This window comes from Onychomys torridus, chromosome 5 (assembly GCF_903995425.1).
Source record: "Onychomys torridus chromosome 5, mOncTor1.1, whole genome shotgun sequence".
Lineage (NCBI taxonomy): Eukaryota > Metazoa > Chordata > Mammalia > Rodentia > Cricetidae > Onychomys > Onychomys torridus.
Genome location: NC_050447.1, coordinates 73,081,535 through 73,107,442, shown reverse-complemented (window position 1 = coordinate 73,107,442; position 25,908 = coordinate 73,081,535). Strand labels below are relative to the sequence as shown.

Genomic DNA, 25,908 nt, shown 5'->3' with positions numbered 1-25,908 from the left:
GTGTGGGGAGAAAAGTATAAAAACCTCATTGTCAATAGAATTTAAATAACTTACCTTTCTTTTTCTTCTTGGGAAGGCTGTGGTGGATATTTGCATGCAGACAGAGGGATTATCACATCCCCCAAGTACCCAGACTCCTACCTTCCCAATCTCAACTGCTCCTGGCATGTTCTGGTCCAGAGGGGTCTCACCATTGCTGTCCATTTTGAGCAGCCTTTCCAGATTCAAAATAGAGACTCTTCTTGCAGCCAGGGCGATTACTTGGTGGTAGGTCATATTTGTTACTCTTTGTAGTTAACTGCCTTTGCAGGCTTAATTTAAAATTCTTAGTATGCAAATTGATAGGACTTTTAACACTGTTTTGCGATACAAAGGATGTTACACAATTTTAATCCCTTCCTAGCTAAGAAATGGACCAGATATCCATTCTCCACCCTTGGGACCTGCTGGAAGAAATGGTCGTTTCTGTGGGACTTACGCTCCATCAACTCTGTTCACCTCAGACAATGAAATGTTTGTTCAGTTCATTTCTGATAATAGTAACGGTGGGCAAGGATTTAAGATCAGATATGAGGCCAAGAGTTTAGGTAAGTATTCTCCCTGAGAATTATGTCTATATTTTTCCTGAGATTCTTTGATTGTTATTGAGATGGATTTTAGGGGGACATGCCAATTTTTCTGATGTGAAAGTCACAGTATTAGTAGTAACAGGTATCGATGATCAACCTTGGTCTTAGACCATGTTATGCACACTATTTAGCGTGATGCTTTTTAAGGGGAGTATAGTATAGTTATTTCTACTTGACAGGTAAGTAAAATGAGGCTTTGAGTTTTTCAAGTTATTGGTTTTGTTTTGTTTTGTTTTGTTTTTGTTTTTGTTTTCCAATTATTGACAAAGTGAATTCTCCATGTGTAGAAAATGAACTGAAGCCAGGCCATGGTGGCTCACACCTTTAATCCCAGCACTCAGGAGGCAGAGCCAGGCAGATCTCTGTGAGTTTGAGGCCAGCCTGGGCTACAGAGTGAGTTCCAGGAAAAGGTGCAAAGCTACATGGAGAAACTGTCTCGAAAAACCATAAAAAGAAAATGAAGTGATCTTAACAGGCCCCTGGACTTCTTTAGGCCTTTCCATGTTGGGATGCCTGAGTCAAACTTAGTTACAGTAGCCTGGTAAAGGCTGTGATTGTTCTTCCTTATCATCATTGTGTTCTTCCTTTGTAGTGAACACTGACCTGTGACTCTGCTACGGCCCATTTAGTTATTATTCCTGTATTATTGCATTGCAGCAGCAATCTTTATATAATCATCCTTACTTAATTTTGTTTAATTATTTAATTTTACTGTGATTATTTGATTTTTATGACATTTACTTTTTAATAGCATTTAATTAAATGTTGGTGGAGAGTAAACAACAAAACAAAATCTTTACTTGTCTCCCCAAATTCAATATCATGAATGATTATATGACATTAATTCCAGATTTTCAAATATGCTACAAAAGATACATTGATCTTAATGAAACCATTTTGGTTTTTTTGTTTTGTTTTGTTTTTGCTATTGCTGCTACTGCTGTTTGAAATAAGGTTTCTAGTAGCCCAAGGTAGCCAGGAATTCGATCAGTAGCTGAAGACCTTGAATCCCTGATCCTCTTGCCTTGACATCCCAAATACTGGAATTATAAAGCATATGCCACCGTACACAACAGAAACCTTTTGTTCTTTTACACATTATTTCAGATGTGAGAGAGTTCAGAATGTCAGCATAATTTTCTAATTTGGGAAAAGAAAAGGAAATAAAAATCTATTAATCATCCCCCCCCCCAAAGCATTTAATAACTTGTTCAAGGCCCAAGAAAACAGTGTGTTCAGTCACTTCATAGTGCATTAAGCTCTGGCATGCAGGGATCTGTTACCAGCTCTGAGGGCAGCTGCACTGCTGTTCAAGGTTGGCATTTTCTCTTACATCCCTGTCTTCATGTTGGGAGTCACAGTGAGTTTGAAAGGGCTGATTTGACCTCCCTGCAGGACTCATTTCCCTACTTTGTTAATGGTTAATGCTGGATTAAGCTTAACTCTGTGACAGTTCAGATATACTGTGTATTTTCTTCTTAGTTCCTTTCTAGGCCCACTGGTCATGCATCTATACTAGTGATCATTATCATCTTCCTGCCTTTCCTCACACTCATGACCATGCTTAATATTAAGATCAAACAAAGATCTTTTGGTTTTAAAATCTATTTTGAGGCAGCCCCAAGCAATATGGTCATGCTTTGCTTGTCTCCAACTACTTACTAAGCCAGACTTCTCCCTGGCTCTCTTCCCATTGTGTCTACTTCATACCATTTCCCATGTCTTAAATTATGTTTTGTGTGAATAGCTCTTGGCATCACTTGCTGAGCTTTATACTATCTTTGCCCCCAAAGACTTCTCTTTGCTCTAGTTGATTGAGATCTCTGTGGCCCTGTACTAAATATCTTTTATTCTCACCTGATTAATTGGCTTGTTAATTAGTTCGCTAAACATTTATAAAGAGCTTTACAATGCACACACTACCAAGTTCCATCAAGAGGCTCCATGCAATGAAGGAGACAGACAAGCAGAGGCAATTATTGTACAACATAGTAAGTTCCAGATGGAGAAATGCTCCAGGATCTGTAACCACAGGGAGAAGCACCTGTCCAATTGATGGGACCAGAGAAGAAAGGAATGAACAGAGATTTGTGCTTTAGCAAAGGACAATGTAACAACATGAGACATCTCAGCACTAGAAGATAATTCACAGTTCTGCAAGAATTTACTGTGTTGTTGAATAGTCAAAAAGAGGTGAATATGGTGATGAACCACATACTTGTCATGATGCTAAGAGCCATTAGTACTAGTATTCCCAGATGGTGATGGGGAGCCACTGAAAGGTTTAAATCCAAAGCACCATGGCTTGACCAGAACAGAAATATCAACATAGCTGCATGATTGGAAGAATGAAATAAGAACCCAGATAAAAGAATAATTCAGGAAAAACTGCTGTGTCCTGAGCTAAGGCAATGTCAGTAAGAAGGTAGAAAAAGAGGCCATGTTGAAAGATGTTATAAGTCAGGAATTCAGTGGATTTTCAGGTCTCTTGAAGGTGGAAGTGGAGAGAAGGGGTGAAGGAGCATGAATAACAGCTAGGTGCACACAAGGTGCCAGATTGACACATGTTCATCCTAAAATCCCTAAATTACATCTCCAAAGATGTCTGGTAGGCTATTGGAAAATGGAGATGGGAAGATTGGTCTAGCCTGGACTGACAAAGTGTAGGTTGTGGTTTAAACCATGTGGATATGGGGCAACCAAGGACTTCTTTTGAATGAAAAGCTGGAAGACCTGCAGAATGATTCCTGGGGCTCTCCAGCACTGTCCAGAAGCCCTGGCAGGAGACACAGACAGGCTGAGAAAAAGTGCTGACAGAAGCAGAAGAAGAGTTTGATGTCTGAGAAGCTGAGAGACACAGATGGAAAGAAGATGATGTAGGCAACCATGTTAAATGCAATAGGTATCAATCCTAATTATAAAGAAGGCACCTCCAGGTATACAACTTGCAAGAGACTGAAGGGTGAAATAAGCATGCTGGATAAGTTTGAAGGAAGAGAAAGCAAAAGGAAGGCGTGAGTGAGGGATGGAAGAAGAGGGGAGAGAAGAGAGGAGGAAAAGAAGGGTTGGAGATGCTAAGTACAGTAAGATCCCAGAGGGGGCAGATACAGAGTGCTGTGGGAAGAGGTGACAGATGCAAATGAATTTATTCTGACTAGTCACAAATGACAGATTAAAAACTGACATGATGATGATCCATTTTCTGTATCAAATAGAACTCTGTGTAGTACTGAGAATCCAAAGGTACAGGGAGAAGGGAGAAGGTTTAATGAGAGATGCTTGAAATGACTGTTGACGTTTGTATGAGAAGCAGTTAGCAGATTGCCCAACAGAATTGAGACTGGAGAATAAATACCTTCAACAACGTTAATTTCTACAAATATCTAGAATTGAATGCAACCATAAAATTCATGTGTCGGGTGGTAGCAGGGGATCTGAAAGAAAGGAGCAAGGTACTCAGTTCTCAGGAGGCATAGGCAGGAAAATGACTACAAATTTAATGTCAGTCTGTTCATGTAACGAATTCCAGGCCAGCCAGAGTTGCATAAAAAGACTCTGTCTCCAAAGCAAGCCAATACTAAACATGTGAGATTCATGTGTGGAGTCAGAGGATGATCCAGAGCAATGGTTCTCAACCTTCCTGATGCTGTGACACTTTACTACACAGTTCCACATGCTTTATGTCACCCTCAACCATAAACTTATTTTCATTGCTACTTTATAACTGTAATTTTGCTATGATATGAATTTTAATGTAAATATCCGTGTTTTCCGATGGTCTTAGGTGACCCCTGTGAAAGAGTTGTTTGTTCCCAAAAGAGTTTCAACCCACAAGTTAAGAACTGCTGACCTAGAGTAATAGTCCTCAAAATACTCCTTGTTTCTGAGGCAGGATCTCTTTTGGTTTGCCACTGCACTGTGTACTCCAACTGGTCAAGCATCTCGAGATGCTCCTGGCTCTGCTTCCTGTTTCATTAGAGGAATTCTGGGGTTGTAGATGCATGCTTCCCCCTGCTATACTTCTGGCCTTCACAAAGGTTCTAAGAATCTGAATTTCATAAGCTTTGAATAGCAAATGTTTTTACCTACTGAGGTGTCTCCCCAGCTCTGCTTAGCTTTTTGTTTTGTTTTTGTTTTAACATATTGAGATCACAGGTCTTTAGTGAGTGAAAGCTCACTGACCTGAGCTTCTAATGGAAGTTATGGCTGCTTGCATACTTCCTCACTCATCTGAGTGATGGGTATGTATTTATTGATGCAGAAACACAGCTTTAATATAAAAGGGAATAAGGGAAATTTTTTTTCTGGATTCCAAGTATAAATGACCATGATCTGGGAAAATAGAATCAGGTTATCCTCAAATGCTAGGTTCTGACAGAGTAATGATTTCAGGAAACTTTTGTGGTAACAGAACAAAAGAGAGGCACTTACCAAATACATTGGTGGGAATAACAGCCAGATGGCTTGTAACAAAGAAAGAAAATTTCTATTGGCCTCAAGTGCTAATGATGACATTCTTAGCCTTTGGGTTGATGAAGCCGGGAATCTATTAGTATATTTTAAAAGAATTTACCTAACAGCCATTAAAATGCATGTTAGATCGAACACAGGTGGACAGTAAGTGACTATTAAGGGGGCTAAAGACAGCCCAAGATGATTTCACTCCAGACTACAACAGTCCAGCTCTACAATTCTGGAAGTTCTAACCAGTCAGTCAGCCTTGTAGAACAATTTATGTGTTCATGTGATGCTGCATATACTTTGCACAATAATTTTGTTAGCTTTAGTGAAAAATAAAATTTTCAATCAGAATAGATAATTTGGATATAGGCATTGTGATATGTGTCTATAATCCCAGCTCATGGGAGGTGGACGTAAGAGGTTCAGCAATTCAAGGCAACCTCAGTGACATAGAGAGATTGGGCTTAGCCAAGACTATCTCAAACAGCAAACAAATGAGCTAGAGAGATTGGTCAGTGGTTTAAGAGTACTAGCTGTGCTAGTTTCTTTTCCAGAGGACCAAGGTTCAAGTCCCAGCACCCATATGACAGCTCACAGCTGTCTGTAACTCCATTTCCAGGGGATCTTCTGGCCTCAAATGGCACCAAGCATGCATGTGGTGCACAGACATACATGTAGGCAAAACACCCATATAAATAAGGTTAAAAGTAAAATAGAATTAAATAACAAGCAAACAAGCAAATAACACCCCCTGCACATACACACATTTCAAAATGAAACACCTGACCTAATGAAAAGAGCAGAATAGATGATTTGACAGAATAAAAAGGGACATACATGGTAGCTTATTTTACAGGAACGACAGAATTTATTTACTTAAAAAGAACATGAAGATAATTCTGATGAAAGGAAGTTGAGAGGAAAAATAAAGACAAATTGACTGTACACAGGAATCGTGGTAGCTGATTATGTTTCCATCCACCAGACTGTAGATTGATTTAACTGTTTCTTGACAGCCTGTGGGGGCACTATCTACATGCATGGTGCCGATTCTGATGGATATGTGACCTCCCCCAACTATCCTGCTAATTATCCCCAGCATGTTGAATGCATTTGGATTTTAGAGGCTCCTTCTGGGAAAAGTATCCAGCTCCAATTTGAAGATCAGTTCAATATTGCAGAAACACCCAAGTAAGTCACCTACATTTTAGTGTTCCTCCAACCCAAAGTTAATATTTTTTCAGCTGTTATGTCTCAAGACAACTTATTTCTTCTTTGCTTGGTGGTACACCACTGCCCAGAAAAAAATGCAGAGACAAAGAGATAAGTAAATGTCTAAGACCTCAAAGCCTTGCCTGGCAGCTACTCCCATCTTGACCCTCAACACATTCTCCAAGAGATATTGAGGGTGTCTGTTTGAGATTGATGTCATCTGTTCTTCCTCCCACAGGAAAAATACAATCTCTGTTAGACAGGTAATTTTTTTTCCTCCAGCCTCATATTGAGTGTCACAGATAATAAATACCTGCTTAACAAATAAGACTTTGTGTGGCGTGGCACTAGAGGCCACCAGTGCCGCAAACAGCACTGAAATGAGCATTCTACAATGTCCCAGTCTTATTTGCATCAGGAATCTTGCAGGATCACAACTCAGAGAGCGTATATGACTATGCTGAAATCAAGGGAAACTATATAGTCTGTGAAAACAAAGCAAAATTACAAGCTACAGATATATGGTTTCTTTTCCATTTATCTAAAATATTCCTCTATTTGCATGAATGAATGCATGTCACAACAGAGCTACTGATCACCACTTTTTTTTTGACACTGAATGTGATTTGTTTTTACAGAAACTAGCATAGACTCTCTAGTTTGACTTTATTAGGAAACATTAGTAAAAGCTTGTCTTCTTTTATAGACATAGTACAGCTGTGTAGCCATAGTAGCCATAGTCATGAGGCTTGCAAAAGAGGTTGATCTATCTCATGTGAAATATATTCAAGTATCATGTCTGAAAAATTCCACTTTAGTTGAATCCATGATCCATCTGAAATGACTTTTATGTTTGTAAGACAAATTCAGACTATGTAAAGAACTATCTCCCAGTATAAAAAGCTGTCTCCTTCAGGAACTCATGGAAGGTTGTATTGTCATTGGAAAAACAAATATGGCATTTTAAAATGCCAGGAAGCCAAAAGAGACTCAGTCATGTGGTCTTACAAGACAAAAAATGATGATTAAATATTGTCCTTGAAGAAAGAAGTCTTGACTAACAAAATAAGTCAAAGTAACTGTTTAGTTTAGTTTTGTTTTTTTAATTTGCCAATATGTTTCTTCTAGCTGTTCTTCGAGCTACCTTGAATTGCGCGATGGAGCTGACTCAAGCGCCCCAGTGCTTTCCAAATTGTGTGGGCACACTTTACCTGGTAGCTGGATATCCTCAAGAGAACTTATGTACTTGAAATTCCAGACTGGCAATGGTTCCAGCCACATGGGATTCAAGGCCAAGTATTCCATAGGTAATGCTTTATTTTCAAGCAGGACAGCAATGGTAAAGGGAAACTCTGAAACTTAACCAAACCATGCCTCTCATCTGCCTAATGCTAAGACTTGGAAAAAGGTTACATATAAACTCACAACATCATCACCAGTTTTAAGTTATTTTATCTTAAGCTAAAATGTAATTTTTATTAAAACTTTAGTGTTTTATATTTTCCTAACTTGTGTATAAAAAGTATTTTCAGTTATATCAACCTTTGTTTCTATCTCTTACCATGAAATAAGTATAATATACTTGCAAAAAATAAAATTCCTGCCAGGTGGTGGTGGTGCACACCTTTAATCTCAGCACTCAGGAGGCAGAGGCAGGCGGTCTCTGTGAGTTCGAGGCCAGCCTGGTCTACAGAGTGAGATCGAGGACAAATGCCAAAACTACACAGAGAAACCATGTCTGGAAAAACAACAACAAAACAAAAAATTCCTTAGTGATCCAAAAACTGCACTTAGACAATGACTTAGAACACCAAGAATCCATGATATGGCCCAGCCTTTTCCTCCTGAATCTCTAACTCTAAGTCAGTCACTCAATGAAAAGCACATTGTTCCCCTGGAGTTTGATTTTGTTACTCAAAAAAATGAGCCATAAACACACATATTGAAGATTCACTCCAAATGATATAATCTACCACGTACCACATATCACATATAATTTAGTGTCTGGTGGGTCTGGACTCTCAACAAATATGTGCAGTGTATACTTATAGTTAACCTAGAGAGGTTGACACCAGCAGTCGCCAGTCAACTGCTCCTTCCAAAAGAGTGCAGACAGTGTGTGGCCATCAGCAGCAGAGGGTACCAGGCAGGCCTGATTACCCTACCAGTTGCTTCCTGGATGATGTTTATGTATGAATAACAGCTCTTACATGCTTTCCCAAGAGAGTCGATATGACATCCCACAGCCATCTTCCACTTCTCACACTGAGTAGGCCTGAGGTATCTTTCTATCCATCCACAGTAGATTGCAAATAATTAGGAAAGCTTTAAGCAAATCTTTTCAGATTTTCACAACTTCTGTTAATATTCACTTGGCTCCTAAAAGTTTTAAGTGATATTGTCTTAATCATAAAAATAATCTATAATAGAATATCCTTTGTGTACATGTGTTTTGCAGCCCCATGTGGAGGAACAGTCTCAGGGGTAAATGGAGTCATCGAGAGCATCGGATACCCTGCTCTTCCCTATCCGAACAATGCATTTTGTCAGTGGCGTCTTCGGGGCCTCCCAGGACACTATCTCACCATTCGTTTTGAAGATTTTAATCTTCAGCATTCCCCTGGGTGTGCAAAAGACTTTGTGGAGATCTGGGAAAACCATACCTCTGGTCAGTGAAATCCTGCTTTCTTTGGGGGTGTTTCCTTCTTAATCAATTAAGTCAATCCCCTGAAGCATCTTGGCTTCTGAGAAAGGCAAAGGTGTGTCTGATATCATCAGAGAAATGTAGATTCATGGGCTCTGGGCAAGACCGGCAGTTCTTTTCCTTGATTCTAACAGATTACAATGGATGCTCAGTATTGGTATAGCCATTCTGTAGTCATCTTAGAGACAGAGCACACTGAAAGAGCCTTGTGTTGGGATGGCATCCTTGTCCTGTGGAGACCCCAGTGTGCCACCTGTGGTATTTGGAGAAGTCTCCTGATGCACAAGGAGAGGGAGAGACAGTGTTATCATATCACAGTATAAGAGGCACTTGGACCATTTATTCAGCCATCTGAGCAAGCCTTCCTCACCAGGCTGACATAGACTTACCCCAGTGGGCTCCAGTCTTTATACATCTGCATATATTTAAATATATTGACTTGGATTCATGATTTTCATAACAGTGGTTGCTATTTCTTTATGGACAAAAGGTTGTCTCTTAAGATTTTCTTTGTCCATGCAAAACAACTTCAGTAAACATTGACAGAAAAAACATTCACCTGGGCATGGATATAATTAATTATTTGACTCTTGCAGGAAATATTTTGGGCAGATATTGTGGAAACTCCATCCCTAGCAGTGTGGACACTTCCAGCAATGTTGCTTTGGTCAGGTTTGTCACAGATGGCTCTGTCACTGCCTCAGGATTTAGGCTGCAGTTTACGTCCAGCAGAGCAGGTGAGTTCAATGGCGTATTCGAAAAGGCACTGATGATCTCCTACAGAGGCTAGATGCTGCACTGGGCACTGATAAAGAATTTGAAAACGAACGTGTGTTTTTTGTCTTTTTGACTCTTATGAGAAAGTGAAAGGCAGATGCTAATAAACAGTCACCAATTAATGAAAACTTAGAGCTGGAATAAATGCCACAAAGGAAAGTAACTTGTATCATGAGAGATGCAGGGCAGAGATGGGGCTTCTTTGTAAAAATCATCCAGAGAAATTGGCACATTGTGATGCCCTAGAGCTATCAAGAACTTAGGTTCCTAAATGCTCCCAACAAACTCGGGTGAAATAAAGGTCCTGTCAAAAAACAGAAAAATGACTTTAGCATTCCTGGGTTTGTTATATTTATTAGTCTTTCATAATCCTGGGCTCTGATAATAATTTAAATGCTGCTAGTTGACTGTTTTCCATGTAAGAAAACATTAAGTAAGTATTGACAGAGACAAGAAATGAATACAGATGTAAATATAAGAAGTCATGAAGTGAATATAGATGAGCGTTCTCAGACATGTGGAAAAAAATATGGCCAGTAATTTTGTTCAGATAGGTCATTAAGAACTAATTTTAAAACTGTTCCTTATTAAAAGAGATAATTTGACTAATTTTTTTTTCCTTTCTTTCTTTCAGTGTGTGGTGAGAATTTACATGGCCCTACTGGAACATTTACTTCTCCAAACTACCCAAACCCAAATTCTCATGCCTGGATCTGTGAGTGGACAATCACTGTACCAGAAAGCAGGAGAATCATCCTAACCTTTACCAACTTGAGGCTGAGCAACCATCCATCCTGCGACAGTGAACACCTCATAGTAAGTCCTCCACAGGCTGGCCACTGTGTTCCATTGTGTATGGAATGTATTCACCGGAAGTGGTAGTACAAAAACTCAACTATCAAACTATCCCCACCTACGCAACCACTTTTCAGAAAAATTCTGAGTAGTTTAGATAAAACAAAGTCACCACAAACTGCTTTCAGAGACTATTATCTGTCACCTCATGCACAAAGTTTACATGGTGGATATGTTTTCAGGGCAAACCATCATTACATCTGGCAAAAGAGAACAAGCAGATCACAGCTAAGCACACAGGCAAACTTCGTCGGTCTCAGCACAAGTACCTGTGAGACTTGAGCAGATGAATGGTCCTCCATAACCTCATTCTCTGCCAGAGGCATTGAGAGACCCTGGGCAGAAAGCCTGCCCTCTTGCAACTTCAAATGGGAGAGGCATGCCCTCAGCATTGTTAGCTTCCCTCAGCTGAAGAAAGCAAGTGAGACCCATGAGTATGAATAACAAATATGTTGTTGACTGGGAAGTGTGTGTTGACCTACATATTTATATGCATACATATATTTACTTATCGATATAGGTATGCATAGACTAAGGCTATCAAATGGAATTAGTGTTCGTATATTTCTCTACCCATCCTGCTCCCTTCTTCTGCCGTTTTTGTTTTGTTTTGTTTTGTTTTTTTCAAGACAGAGTTTTGTTGTGTAATCCTGGCTATCCTGGGATTTGCTCTGTAGACCATACTGGCCTCAAAGTGAGAGATCCACCTGCCTCTTCCTCCTGAGTGCTGGTGTTAAAGGTGTGTGTCACCATGCCTGGCCTCTTTAGTCTTTCTTATCTGAGTAGATAGTATTTCTAGTGGCTCAAGGAAACAATCTTGATGTTTATTTTGGAGTCATAGTTCCTACACCTATCTGTACACAAGAGCCAGTGGCTGCACTTTAGAAAATATCCAGCTCTAACATCTATATACCCACTGCTACTGCATCGTTCTTCACTTGGACTGTTCCATCAGTCTCAGCTGGTCTCTGTTTCTAGCCTTGTCCTCCCACATTCTCAGGACAGCAGCCAAAGTAATGGTTTCTGGTTTAAATAGGATCGTGTTGAGGGTAGGAGTTTATCTCAGTGGCAGAAACTTTGCCTGGCATGTATAAAACCCTAGGTTCAATCCTAAGCAGTGGGAAAACAATGTTTAATCATGTCATAGCACTTTCTCTTTGAAAAATCCTCCAATGATCTTTCATCTCAAAAAGATGAACCCTAACAAGGCCCACCCAACCAGCCAGTACCTGCTGATCCTCCCTCTCCCTCACCTGCCTCCTATGACCCAGCTCCCTAGCTTCTCTTTTATCCCTTGATATGCTAACAGGTGCTGTGAGCCACAGAAATATGAAGTAAGAACTCAGCTGGCATTGACAAGGCTGACCCATTAGAGCCTGGTGCTCTGATGGAGGTTAAGCCAAAACTCAAGGAGTCTTGGAGATAATGGCTTTTGAATGTATTAGCTATTTCCTTCAGTGAATTTCCTGTGTGCTATTGTAGCTTTTCCAATTAATTCTTTTTCCAAGAGTTTCTAACAATATGATCGATCCTTTATTGGGCACAACTTCCCCTGTACATTTGGGGTACATGGATAACATCCCCCAGGTGTGTATGAAAACAGTCTCAAAGTCAATACCTGTTTCCCACCACCAGATCTTTGTTCCTTTCTACAATGTAAACTTAGAGGTCTGCCCTCCTGCAATTACCTTCATTGCCAGGCATTTGGTCAGTGTGAAGTGTCCAGGCAAAACTATCTCATTTGAGACATTCTCAGGCACCCAAGGACATAGAATTACATGTCTGAGTTTGTTGATTCACAACCTTTAGATAGACAGGGAACCAGTGTGCCCTGGGCTCACCTTGCCTACAGATAGGCAAGTGCTACCCCAAGCTAACCTTGCACTAACAAATCCTTAGCTCCTTTTCCTTTCACTTTGGCTTACTAATCAACGTATTAGTAATCTAACCACACTTAGGAATGCAGTGTTACACACGGATTCCCTTTTCCCTTCTTAGATTTCCCTAATCGATTTAAGGTCTCTCTCCCTCTCATTTGACCCTGTTCCCTTTAAGAGTTCACTGAGGCATTTACAAGTTACCTCCTCTTTGAGCCATAAAGAAAGCCTGACAGTCACTACCTAGTATAAACTGCTATCTGCTTTTATGACCCTGAGAGAATTCAAGCCTTGTGACCTTGCTTGGGCCAGAGAATTTCTGACTGTATGTATATAAAAACTGGAAACTTCAGAGACTAGGTAAGAGAACTAAGATAGAACAAAGAATGAACAGCAGAGTAATGTGTGGGCAAAAAAGAAGCTGTAGATGTAGGGAAAATTCACTTAAAACAACAAAGTAAATGGACTAAAAGAGCATGGCGTGCGTAGATTCAATTGATATAGATTAGAATCCTAGCCATTTGCACACTTCTTTTCTGGGCTCTGGGAGAAATCTCCACGTGACAGGTACCCAGGGTAGGGGGTGGGGGTGGGATTGGCTTTCGATAAACAGGCTCCAATATCAGGCCTTAATGGTTGATTATGGCCTCTGTCTAGATTGTTCCTCCCAAGAGCCTGCCTGGTTATCTTTTCTTTTGGATCTCTACTCTAGTGGCTAACCCACACCACCTCACTGAGACCCTACATGAAGCAAACCCCACCCTCCCCGGGCCTCCCCCGTGTTGTTTCATAGCACTTCATGCCAGCTCTCTGAGGGCCGGGACTCAGTTTCCTCCAGTGAATCCCCAGGGGCCTATACATGGTCATGGAGATAAAGGTTTGATGAACGAATTACAGAATTAGTCTTTTGCTGCTGAATAGTAAATTCCAAAGGTCAAGCCTCCCATGACATCGCCTCATCACTCTCTATGACCTGAAAATTGCCGTATTTAACCTTCAGATTATTGTCTCAGTTCCAATATCTGAAGTACTGAAATGCTTTTCCCAGATACTAGGTATGGAAATGGTGTGTTCTTCTTAGTTTGAGAGGCAGGAAACGCTGTGTTGTTTTTGTTTTCCTTTTTCTTTCTCTCTTTCTTTTTTGGTTTTCCGAGACAGGGTTTCTCTGTGTAGTTTTGCACCTTTCCTGGATCTCCTCCGGTAGACCAGGCTGGCCTCGAACTCACAAAGATCCGCCTGCCTCTGCCTCCCGAGTGCTGGGATTAAAGGCGTGTGCCACCACCACCCGGCTTTTTTCTCTCTTTCTTGTTTACTTTCTTTTTCATTCTTTTTAGTTAGTTAGTTAGTTAGTTAGTTAGTTAGTTAGTTAGTTAGAGACAGGGTGTCAAATAGCCCAGGCTAGCTTACAACTCAGTATATAGCAGGGGATGGCTTTGAACTTCTGATCCTCCAGCTTCACTTCCAGACTGCTATAATTTCTGGTATGCACCACACATCTTGTTCATGTGGTGCTGGGGACTGAACCCAGGACTTGTGCATGCTAAGTAACTGAATTACAGCCCTACAATAAGATTGTTAATTTTAAAATTACATTTATTTACATCTCTATTGTGCTTGTGCATGTGTATTTATGGATGTATACATGCTACAGCACTCGTGTGAAGGTTTATACACAGCCATTTTGTTGCTCCAAGGTGTTAGGTGTTAGTTATAAAGAAACATTTTTCCTGTTACTAATTGCATGGATATGTAGACAAAGACAAGGAGAAAAAAGATTAAACATTCCCAGTGTACCATATTTTTATGTATTGTATGTCTTTCTGGTTTCTGCATAATTTTAAGTAGTTTTAACTAAGCAATGTAAATTCCCCTGAAAACTAATGTTTTCTGATTAAATAAAATGGATGTTTAGTGAACAGTATCTTAAAAGTTCAGAAAACAAAAAATACCTAATTTTTGCATTTTACATATCACTAAAATTTTCATAATACTGAGATTTTTTTTTTTGGTCCTTTGAAATTATGTCCATGATTCAAACCATGTTGAATCCAATGATTATTAGGAATTTTACCACCAAAGATTGTACATGACCTATAGGAAAGACAAAATGAGTCACAGTTTTAGAACTCAAATAATAAAAATAAAATTGATACTAGTGGTCACAAATTGCAAAACTAGACTTTACTTGTGACTTCTCCACTCCTAATCATTGAAGCCAGATGTATCTACTCCTCTGGCATCTAGCTATTTCTTGTAGCACTTATGCCATTGTATCTAGCTAATATTCTTATTCTGCACCTCTTCTGTTGGTCTTGAGTATCGTCTACCCATCTCCTGCTATAGAAACTGAGGAATTATCTCCCTCCCATGAGACATGCACATAGAGAACCCATAATTCCCATATTCTGCCAACTTCCCTACAAAACACATATGTCACAGTTTCCACAGTCATGGCCCTTTGGTGTTAAACCAAGGTGATTATGGAAACTGCATTCTAGTTACACTAGGCAATAAGCTATGGCCACATTTCCTTTGGCTTTTTCAAATGGCAGTAACAACAGCTGTGCTATTTTTACATTTTATGGATGTCACTAATTGTTCTAAACATCTTCCACCAAAGAGGCACACATGCCTATTTATATCACCAGTATCCTTCTGCAAATTTTTGTCCATCTGCAGCAAGCCTAATGGGAGCTGTTGTTTTGGGATTTCCCTGCACTGTCATGTTTGTGACCTCTCCATTCCCTTCTGGACTGGCCACCTGGCTTCAAGATGCTGTACATTTCCTTTCTTAGTCAGTTTCCTGTTTTTTGGCTGAGACATATGCTCTTGTAACTCCCTAAGGACACAAGTGTGGATGGTAACTTTTGTAGACTTATATGATTCCTGCTGTACCATAATCATTTGAATGCACGTATTAAACTATTGTAGAATCATAATTTGAAGTTTCATATTACTTCTATGAAGTTTCATATTGTTTCCTTCAGATTCTATCTCTATTTATATTGGTCTCTGCATTTCGTATTAGATGTTTCCCCAGAGCCCTGGTTGATCTTCATTAAAAATTAAAAAAGTGTGCAAAAGCTGATTGGCAGCTCTGCACATGTACTTGAATCTGGTAATTGGATCTTATGAAAGTAATTAATACAGATCTTAACCCATAATTAGTGATCTGAAAATATCATAGCTTCAGATCTTTCCTCCTGGGGAGGATGAACCTCCATCAAGGAATCACTTTGGGAATTCATTTCTGTAGGAGAATGTCCAAGTTCCATTTCTTTAAAACATATTTATGTGTTGGTGTTTACTTTATCCCTTTTCTTCCAAACAAGTGTTTGAACTGCTTTTTCCCACCCTCTGTGGACTTAACGCTTACCCAAATAGAAGGAAAGAAAACTTAAGACCTGCAAGTGGCATGGGAATTTTAAAGCATATTGTTGCTTGTTGAGTACCACACCCAGCTGGACTGGACTTGAAACTCCCCCAAATCCAGCAACAAATCTGATGATTCAGAAGCAGGAAATGAAAGGCTGCACCACACAGTGTGTGGGGTCATGAGACAAATGTCCAATTTCGTTCCTGCTCACAGCAGCTCATACCTTGTCTGGACCGTCATGTACCTGCTCCTTGCCTTGAGTCTTCTGAGGCTTCTTGTTTCTGACTACAAAAGACATTAGAGGACAAGACAGGAGCTCACAGTCGGTTGCTTCTAGATGGAGAAAGAAGTCCATATACTAACTGGATGACTGCACATGTTCTAGTCAATCCAGTTCTGTGCTGGGGTCAGATACATAAAGAGGCAACAAAGACCTTCGATCATTGCTTACAACATAGCCTATCAGCCTTGTAGTTGGTGATAAGTTCTTTCCAATCTAAGAATGAATGACCTATTCCTGTTCATAGTAGCATGAAATATGTATTGTCTTTTGTCGCTTCCCTTTGTGGTTTGATATTGGAATTTGAATCCAAATTCAGATATTTCTAGTTCTTAGAATTTCAACAAAGTACAAATCTCTGTACTCTACTGTCTGCATCTGGAAAAATGAAGTCCTAGTACATGCCTGAGAGGGAGAGGCATGGTAATGATCAGATAAGATAATCTGAGTAGGCCATTAGCAGAGTCTGGCTCCATATCTGCACAAGAGATGATGGAAACACTTCCTCTGGTCCTCTAGCTGGAAGGCATTTTAAACCAGAAACCACCCAAGAGCTAAATTCAGTCATTAATTACAGTAACTGGAAAAGCTTTTGTCCCCTTGGAGTAGAACATGGCCTACTTCCTCAAAGCTTTTAGGCTGATGTTTCTAATTGTGAGCCATTCAAATCCTTTTAAAGCGCAGGGATATCAATCACCAAGTAAATTGCTATTTATTTCTTTAGAAACATCTCTGAATTCTGAAACGCATTCACAAGGCTTTGGTGCAGAAGCAGTCATACTTTACCAGTTGGAACTAAAGCTATTAGTTGTATTTTGATACCAGTAAAAATACAGTTTTTAAAAGTCAGTAAGTAAGAACACACTGATTGGTTGTTATATTATAATCTCGAAAATGGTTGTTATATTATAATCTTGAAAATAAAAACTAAAACAAGTTAAGTCAAATGACTAAGAATATAGGAACTTTGAATCCATAATAATTAAGAAAGAGCTTTATTTTTTTAATTGCTTTTTAAGGGGCACTGGAGAATTGGCTCAGTGTTTAAAAACATGTTTTACTCTTGCAGAGGACTGGAGTTCAGTTTCCAGCACACACTTGGGGCATTCACGACTGCCTGTGGCTCCTGCTCCAGGCAAATCCAGTGCAAGCACCTGCACTCACATGCACACAACCACACCCAGATACACAGAGGTACACTTAATTAAAAGCAATAAAGAAAATTCAGTGCAAAGTACGTTCCAAGGTATTTGGAGTAGATGAATGGTTATACACTTGAAATCATCTAAGGCTAACATTTAAGTTATTATGTTAAAAAGCGTCCAAAGCATGATTAAGGAAACTGCATGTTGGTAAACTCAGTGACTATAAAGAAAGCACAGTGGCACATTTACTTCCCATGTAAAGCAGGGTCTCCACTTGCCAAATGCAGAGAAGCCTCTCATCTGTGGCCCATGGGAGGAGGACATTTACAAATCTTTCATTTTCTTGACATGACCCTAAGGCCAAAAAATATGCTTGGCGTGGCTCAGTGGTTTGTACAAGTCCTGGGAGAGGCTTCTGTACTGTTGACTGTGGTTTCTTTAGAAGGGCACAATTCAGGGCTCAGATGGTCATCTCCTGAAGGATATTCAGTAAAGTGAGCAGCACAGCTACAAGTCAACCTATTTTTCTAACAGGTGTTCAATGGCATTAGAAGGAACTCACCCCAACTAGAGAAATTGTGCAGCCGTGTGAATGTAACCAATGAGTTCAAATCTACTGGAAACACAATGAAGGTTGTATTCTTCACTGATGGATCCCGGCCATACGGAGGCTTCACTGCTTCCTACACCTCCAGTGAAGACGCAGGTGATGTAGGATGCTACAAATGTACCTCCTCTTTGCCAGACTCACTCAGTGCCCCCCAAACACTGCCCCAAACAGCCAAATCTTCTGTTTTCTCTGCAGTGATCAAAAGTATACTGGGATCTTCAACACAAGAGCAATATATATGAACAAATAGAAAATCTACTTGGGAGGATGGGAGGATCAACGATTGTGGTTTCAGAAAAAAAATTGTATTTTGAATTTTTTTAATAACAAAATTTTATTAGATTACTTTCTAGCATGATTCCCTGTAATACCACTGCTAGGACTGAGTCTGGACCCACAGTCTCTGATACATTATTTTATATCCAAGATAATACTTCCTAGGTAGCTTAGGACCACAGAGTAATTAATTTCTCAGACAACTAAATACATGTTATTGTTTTTTATTCACCTACTGATATGGGTATGTTCAGTGAAAATAATAATCCAGTTGTATTTAATATAGATTATCCCAAAATTAAGCAACATGTAGCCTAGATTATAAATATACTCTTCCTTTTAAGTCTGCTGCCATTACCCAAGGGTTTTGTAATTTAGGAAGAATGGAACTAAATACATCTTTAAAAATTGTTTAATTTGCCAGGCCGTGGTGGCACACGCCCTTAATCCCAGCACTTGGGAGACAAAGCTAGGTGGATCTCTGTGAGTTCAAGGCCTGTTATACAGAGCGAGATCCAGGACAGGCACCAAAACTACACGAGAAACCCTGTCCCAAAAAAAAAAAAAAAAAACCAAAATAAAAGCAAAAATTGTTTAATTTATTTGATTGGTTTAAGAGACATTCGTTACCATATAAAAAAGAGTAGGTTTGTTGGCACTCTAGTGTTATTTATTTAATGCAAATAAATTATTGGATCAAATAGAAAATAGTTTATCAAAAGCCAGTAGGACCTATCAGTGGTTTGTGTATTTTTCTAAATTAAATATTGAATGCATAATATATCTAAACTTGGAGATATTGATACATGGCCAAGCCACAGCCATCTTCTCCATTCCAGAAGGGAAATAAAGGAACTTGGTTGAACCCACAGGCACTCCTCCTGTAGTTTGCATGTCCTTTGTCTACAAGCCTGACTGCCTTTGAAGAGCAAATTGATGCAGTGTTTATTATTTCACTCATTGTGCCTTGATTGTTGGAATCATCTGTTACAATGCGGATCTCGTTACTCTCTCTCTCTCTCTGCCTTTTGTTGCCTTAGTGTGTGGTGGACCTCTTTCAAGTGTCTCTGGTGGAAACTTTACTTCTCCTGGCTATAATGGAATCCGTGATTATGCAAGAAACCTAGACTGTGAATGGACTCTCAGTAATCCAAATCAGGAAAATTCATCCATTAATATCCATTTTATAGCATTTTCCCTTGAAAGTCATCAAGACTGTGCATTTGATGTCCTTGAGTTTCGAGTGGGTGAGTTCCATCAAAGAATGTGTTCTCTAATTTATCTGCTTATTCTTCTTATTCCTGGAGACAACAGCAGGCGTTCAAATGACTTCTATCTCAAGTGCATAAGTTTCAAAAGAGCTTTGTCAACACAAAGCTGAAATCTCATGTTCCCAGATGGCAAATGTGACCTAAGAACTGTGAGGGAAGTGGGTCCTTAGCAAGGAAGAGTTTCTCTCTCAGGTTTACTATATGGGAGACTCATCCAAGTCAGGTTCCAGCCAGTCTCTGTCCTATCAGTGTGCTCCACTGGCCTCGGAAACTAAGCTTAGTGTGACCCGACACTGTCAGTAGTTTCCTGAACTTGCAGGTCTCACAAGGAGGTTGTTCATTCTTTTGTCTTTTAAGGCCCTAGAAGTTTAAAAACCTTCTGCACTGTACCAATGTGGAGCAGCACATGGGAGCTATTTGGAAGAATTAATCTAAAAGTCATCATTCATTTTTTTTTTTATGATAGAAAAGGATCAAGGCATATCTGATGAATCATACTTCTCTTAAGAATTTTTTCAAAACTTTGTGTTCATGGAAGGATTCCAGTTCCTTCTTAGATGATCTAAAGAGGTTGTTTCCATCGGCACGCTGATGCTTGCTTCCCAGTGAGAAAATAAGTAGACGGGGGGGGGGGGGGGGGGGGGATAATTGTAAAGGTGCTCTATGCTGTCAAATGTTGGTTGTGTTCTCCTTAATCCCCAGTGTTAAAGAAAAGAAAGCTGAAGGTGGACAACTCTAATAATCAGTGGTAGCTACCTTATATTATAGTATATAGTATATACTGTATATATAAAGTATATACTATACAACACATTATATTATATATTATATTCTTATTGCCATTGTGTTATTTTAACACCCTTTATTTTAGGGGAGGAAGTTCTTCTGCAAAGGTCTATCATAAACCTTTGGGTGGTAGAGAAATAGGGGAAATTACAGAGATGAGTAACAATCCTAATGTGGCTACACAGATGATATTAAACAGCAAGTAAGAATCAGTTGTGTTTGTGCAGAAAATAATGTTATAATATCATATGGAGTGGTTATAATAGTGTAGTGTTGTCAGGCTGAATAGTAATTTGACACATATAAAATAAAATTTAAGAAACCAAATGGGTTAATGAATGTGTTTCATCTCTATACTTTTAAAGATAATTTCTATCCAGTTTTAAATAAAATAATGTAGTGCTGAGACACATCATAGCTGCACCAAGGTCAAAATTGAGAAGACCTGCCCAGTCACTGACAGCCTCCTTTGAGAACATGGAAAACAGAGTTTTTAATGAGAGTTTTGATATAAACTTGGGTCGCAGGCCAGGGATTTTTGCAAGAGAAAATCGTCCCATCTGTTTGAGGGACATGGGTATAAACATGGAAGAGGCCATTGAGAATGCTTTCCATGAAACGGTGATAAATACTTACCACCTCTACCTGTTGCCAGGTATTCTATTCATTCATAGACTAAAGCAGAACAACTCTATATTCAATTTCCATCAGTGAAATTCAATCTTCTCTTTATTCCCCCTGATTTACAGACAGTAGAAAATACTCTATATCATTGATTTATAAGGTCAGCTGTGTTCATCTGACAGAATACAGAGGGAGCAGATAAATGTGCACTTTCCAGGTACTCTGTAAATGTTAATCAAATTTCTGTGAAAAGGAATCTTCGTGAAACTTATTCAACTCAACCCTGACAGTTCTTGGCCTGAGTGCTGAATATTCTGTTCATTTTAGAAGATCAAATGCAGTGAAGAATCTTGAGAAGTTTTGGCAATCATTGTCTCTATCCTAAGAGTGTATTTGTTATCACTATTGACATTCCTTCCTCCCTTACAAAGCACACAGCTAAAAGGGGTGTTAAGTTGATTGCATTTCACATTTAGATATGTGAAAGTGATTTTGAAGACATAAATTGGAATAAATTGGCACCAATAGTAAAGGCATCTCTACATCAGTGTGTTAGAGAACTCTTTTGTGTGTAACTGACAAAGATAATAGAGGATTTCTTTTGAAATGTCTGCTACTGTACCAGAATTGAAATGTATCAAGGAGTACTTTTTGTTGTTTTTATTGATTATTTGTTGTTCCTATTCATTAAAGATATTTGTCCAAAACCCTGTAAATAATGTCACTTGCCATACTATTCTGATCAGGTGATGCTGATGGGCCCCTGATAGAGAAGTTCTGCAGCTTGTCAGCACCAGCAGTACCCTTGGTTGTCCCCTACCCCCAGGTGTGGATACACTTTGTCACCAATGATCGTGTACAATATACTGGATTCAATGTAGAGTACTCCTTTACAGGTAAGCCTAAAAGATTTATGTCTTAGTATACAATAGTTTCATTGACAATTTCAGTGAAATTTTTCAGGTTAAATTTTTAACCAGTTGTTACTGATGCCAAGAAGAGTTTTATGGTTTTTATATATTTGCTTTTATTCCAGAGACCCTACTATAGTCTTATGGCTTTGATACTTCGATTGTCTTTGTTTCTCTGTGTAGACAACTGTGTCTTCTTCAAACTATAGTCTTTTGTTTTGTTTTTATGGTTTGGTTGGGCCCCCAAGCTTGGTCCCCAATTTACATTGACATGTTTTCTATTGTGAACCATTCTTACATTTCAGGGTAAATCCTACATGGTCACAGTTTATGTTTTATTCAGATTATTGCATATTTCTAATAATTTGTGTTAGACCTGTGTGTGTGTGACATTCAGAGTTTATATGTAGAAATTCAATCCAAGGTGGGCAGCAAAACTGCTTGCCCTGGTTCCAGGGTTGTTGTTGTTTTTTGTTTTTTGTTTTTTGTTTTTTCTGCTTCCTTTCACTAACATGGTAATCCTTTCACATTTGTGGCAGTGTTTCCCTTAGTGAAAGTCTAAACTCATATTTTCTTTTCCTGCCTTGTCTCCAAAGCTTTATTCCCACCCTAAGTCCATGTCTCCAAGATGACCCTCTCAGTCTGCCACACTTTCTGTTTGGCATTGATCCTCTGTGTTTGAGTCTACTTCTTGCTGACGGGTTTTATAATCCCACTTTTCCTTCTGTTGAGTTTGACTGTGAATCAACATATGTTCTGCTATAGTTTTATATACTATTCTTCCTGTTATAACCAAATATAGATGGATTTTTCTTTGACCTGCCAGCTCAAAAAAAAAAAAAAAACAACTTGAAACAAAGACTTATTATTAAATACATTATTAAAGGCTCATTTACCTTTATTCTGTACTGTTCATCCTGTTTCCTCAACGTCTGGCTAGCAACTTCCCCTTTCTTCTTCCCAGAGCTCTCTGTCCCCAGAAGTCCCACCTCACCTCTTTCTGCCTAGCTAATGGCCATTGAGCTTTTTATTAAAGTAATCAGAAGGTGCCTTAGCAAAAACACATCTTCACAATGTACAAAAAAGATCACTCCACAGCAACCAAATGTGCAGTTCAAGGAGGGAATAAGCGCAAACATAATCTACTTGGGCAAACATTTCATCCATTAGTTTTTTTCATCCCACTGAAAGGAGAATCAGACAAAGAAGCAGTGTTGTTTCTGTTGAATGGCAGATCATACGATGTTATAGACCTGCACCATCTTTTTAACATGCTTCAATAATCTGTTCTTTGAAACCTAAGTGCTTGTTATGATGCAATAGCTGATTATAGGGCAGATCATTTCTTCAGGTTTACCTATGTATCCATGGTCTGGTGTTCTCAGGAAAGGTAGTGTCTTTTCATTTGTCTATAGTACATTATTAGCTATATCCTATGGCTAGCTACTCCATTTACCATGAACCTCCTATTTTCTGCTCAGTTGAGGCTGTCTGTACTATGGAATTCTGTTTGGTGCACACTACTACTGTTAATTGTGATTCAGTTCATTCATTTCTATTCTTCCACCCTAACTTTGATCTTGTTCAGGTTTTTATTTCTTAATTGATTGGTTGATTGATTGATTGATTGGCTGATTATATTTTTTATCAGAGAGTATGATGACTGTCATTAAGTATTGTTTCAGCTCTGTGGGTATTTTCTTTTCTTTCATTTAGAGGTTTATAAATCTAATTTCAGATTGTGGTGGAATACAGACAGGCGAGAGTGGAGTGATCTCAAGTCCTAATTATCCAAACACTTATGGTAGATGGACCCACTGTTCATGGCTGTTGGAAGCCCCAGAAGGGCACATCATCACTGTGAGTTCTTACAGCTGGGTTAATGGGTCATGGAAATGGTGTGTGTGTCCTTATGTGTGTCTGTATGTGTGTGTATAAAGAAGTGATTACTGTAGGCTTTGGTTTTATAATCAGATAAAATTTTCTGTAAAATTCTTTGTTGAGCCTACAGATTTTGTTATCTACCAGTCTACAATTAGTGAAGACCATTATCTTTTCTCAAATTAGGAGAAGGAGTATGTAGAAGCTAGTTGAGCCTCCAGAAAAGAGGTGAATTCAGTATTGACATCAGCTGTCATTCTAGCCTAACAGGTTGCTGGGGTTCTCCCAAATGACTCTACTTCATGTAAAAAATACAGTCTAAATTCACAAGAGAACTTTTAACAAGGGAAACAGAGTGGAGAGGAAAGAATAACTAAAGAATCAGAAATACAAAGCTATGTGAATTATGACAAAATGAAAGTATCTGTAGAAACCTTGTCTACCTGCTGGCAGATGAACTTTATTTCTCAGGATGGCTCATTGTGTCTTTTCTCTTCCATAGCTTACATTTAGTGACTTTCATCTTGAGATGCATCCAACTTGTACTTCAGACTCAGTTACTGTCAGAAATGGTGGCTACCTTGAATCACCCATCATAGGACAGTACTGCGGGTGGTCAATCCCTGGACCAGTACAGTCTGGTTCCAACAAGCTTGTGGTGACTTTTAGCACAGACCGTCAAGGGCAAAGTCGTGGATTTTATGCTACATGGGACACAAGCACTTTAGGTAAAACAAACAAACAAAATAACTATTCTATACTTACCATTTATTTTTCAGTGACACATTTTTCTTAACTAATTTAAAGTATAGTCATTCCTTACTACTGAAGGGGGTGGGCTCCAGGATTCTGTTCAATAAACAAATCTAGAAGTGCTGAAGTTTCTTGTGCAAAATGATGTAGTACTTGTGTGCAGTGTATGAGTGTCCTCCATAAAACATTATCTCTAGATTATTTGTAATTCATAATACAATATAAATATAATATATATAGTTGCTATGTTCTTATTGTCCAGGAAATAGTGACAAGAGACAAATAGTCTCTCTCTCTCAGTTAACAGGCAGAATTTTAAGAAAGTTAAAACAGAGTATACATCACAAGACTCTTGGTATATATATATATATATATATATATATATATATATATATATATATATTGTCCCTAGAGACACCATGTTTGATGGAGGAGTTTGAGGATAAAGGTGACCAGATAAAATTTGTGATGGGGGGGGGGCTGCTATGGACACTGAATCAAAAGATAATGGAATTGATTTTTAAAAGTAGTATTATACCTCCTATGAAATATAAACCTTGTGAAAATTCTCAGAAAACATAAATATTTGTATTAGACAGTCAGGATTTTAGTAAATCCTAACTATCACAGAACAGTTCTTTGTAGCAGACTTTGTTAACATGAAGGTCTCTATAGAATGATTCCGTTCCCCATTAAACCATTAGCTTGCTCCTGATGTCATCAGGGAGTTACAGATGAAGTACCAGCTCAAAAGCAGAAGATTCAGGCAATGTCCCTTTATTTAACTTGGCTCTGTTCTGAATTCATACTTTTCTTTGTTTATCTTAGGTATGTGTTTTAAAGTTATGAAAATAATTCTGGATTTTCTTTCTTTATATTCCTATGATTTATTCAGAACAACCAATTAATTTCAATATGAATGATGAATCAGACACAAGAAAAGATTAGTTATGATTTCACATTTAGAAATATTCTCTAGCCATGTTTGGTTTCTAAATTTGATATTTTATCTTGAAGATTGATTTTTTTAATGGTAAACTTCCAGGTTGTGGTGGAACATTCCACTCAGATAATGGTACAATCAAATCTCCCCATTGGCCTCAGACATTCCCCCAGAACAGCAGATGCTCCTGGACAGCCATCACGCATGACAGTAAACACTGGGAGATTAGCTTTGACAGCAATTTCCAAATCCCCAGCAGTGACAGCCAGTGTCTGAACAGCTTTGTGAAGGTTGGTGTGTCTGTTTGTTTAACTGGTTTTGTGAACGTAAGCATTTTGACTACAGAAGATTCAGCATTTCTCAAGGCGAAAATAGTGCATTTTTATTGCTTGAATTGTTTAGATGTGAAAGCAAGAAACCTCAACTGTAAGCTTTGAACCACAAAGTACATCTCTCTTGTAGTCTTCCATGTTCTGGTCTGGGCAGAGTGACTAAATTAAGGAGATTTTTCTCTGATCTTAAATTGTCATGAGCATT

The 25,908-nt window shown here is 38.8% G+C and overlaps 1 protein-coding gene across 2 annotated transcripts in view; it reads left to right on the top strand.

Annotated features, from left to right (window-relative positions):
* Cubn (cubilin) overlaps positions 1–25,908 on the top strand; it is a 222,821-nt gene that overhangs the window by 149,723 nt on the left and 47,190 nt on the right. For both annotated transcript variants that reach the window (XM_036188531.1, XM_036188530.1), the window contains exons 42-54: positions 77–267; positions 404–587; positions 6,107–6,281; positions 7,431–7,609; positions 8,761–8,970; positions 9,603–9,743; positions 10,418–10,599; positions 17,851–18,022; positions 19,243–19,449; positions 21,630–21,779; positions 23,533–23,654; positions 24,178–24,403; positions 25,474–25,661. In XM_036188531.1, coding sequence (XP_036044424.1) covers positions 77–267; positions 404–587; positions 6,107–6,281; positions 7,431–7,609; positions 8,761–8,970; positions 9,603–9,743; positions 10,418–10,599; positions 17,851–18,022; positions 19,243–19,449; positions 21,630–21,779; positions 23,533–23,654; positions 24,178–24,403; positions 25,474–25,661 — 2,327 coding nt within the window. The remainder of the gene's footprint in view (positions 1–76; positions 268–403; positions 588–6,106; positions 6,282–7,430; positions 7,610–8,760; positions 8,971–9,602; positions 9,744–10,417; positions 10,600–17,850; positions 18,023–19,242; positions 19,450–21,629; positions 21,780–23,532; positions 23,655–24,177; positions 24,404–25,473; positions 25,662–25,908) is intronic.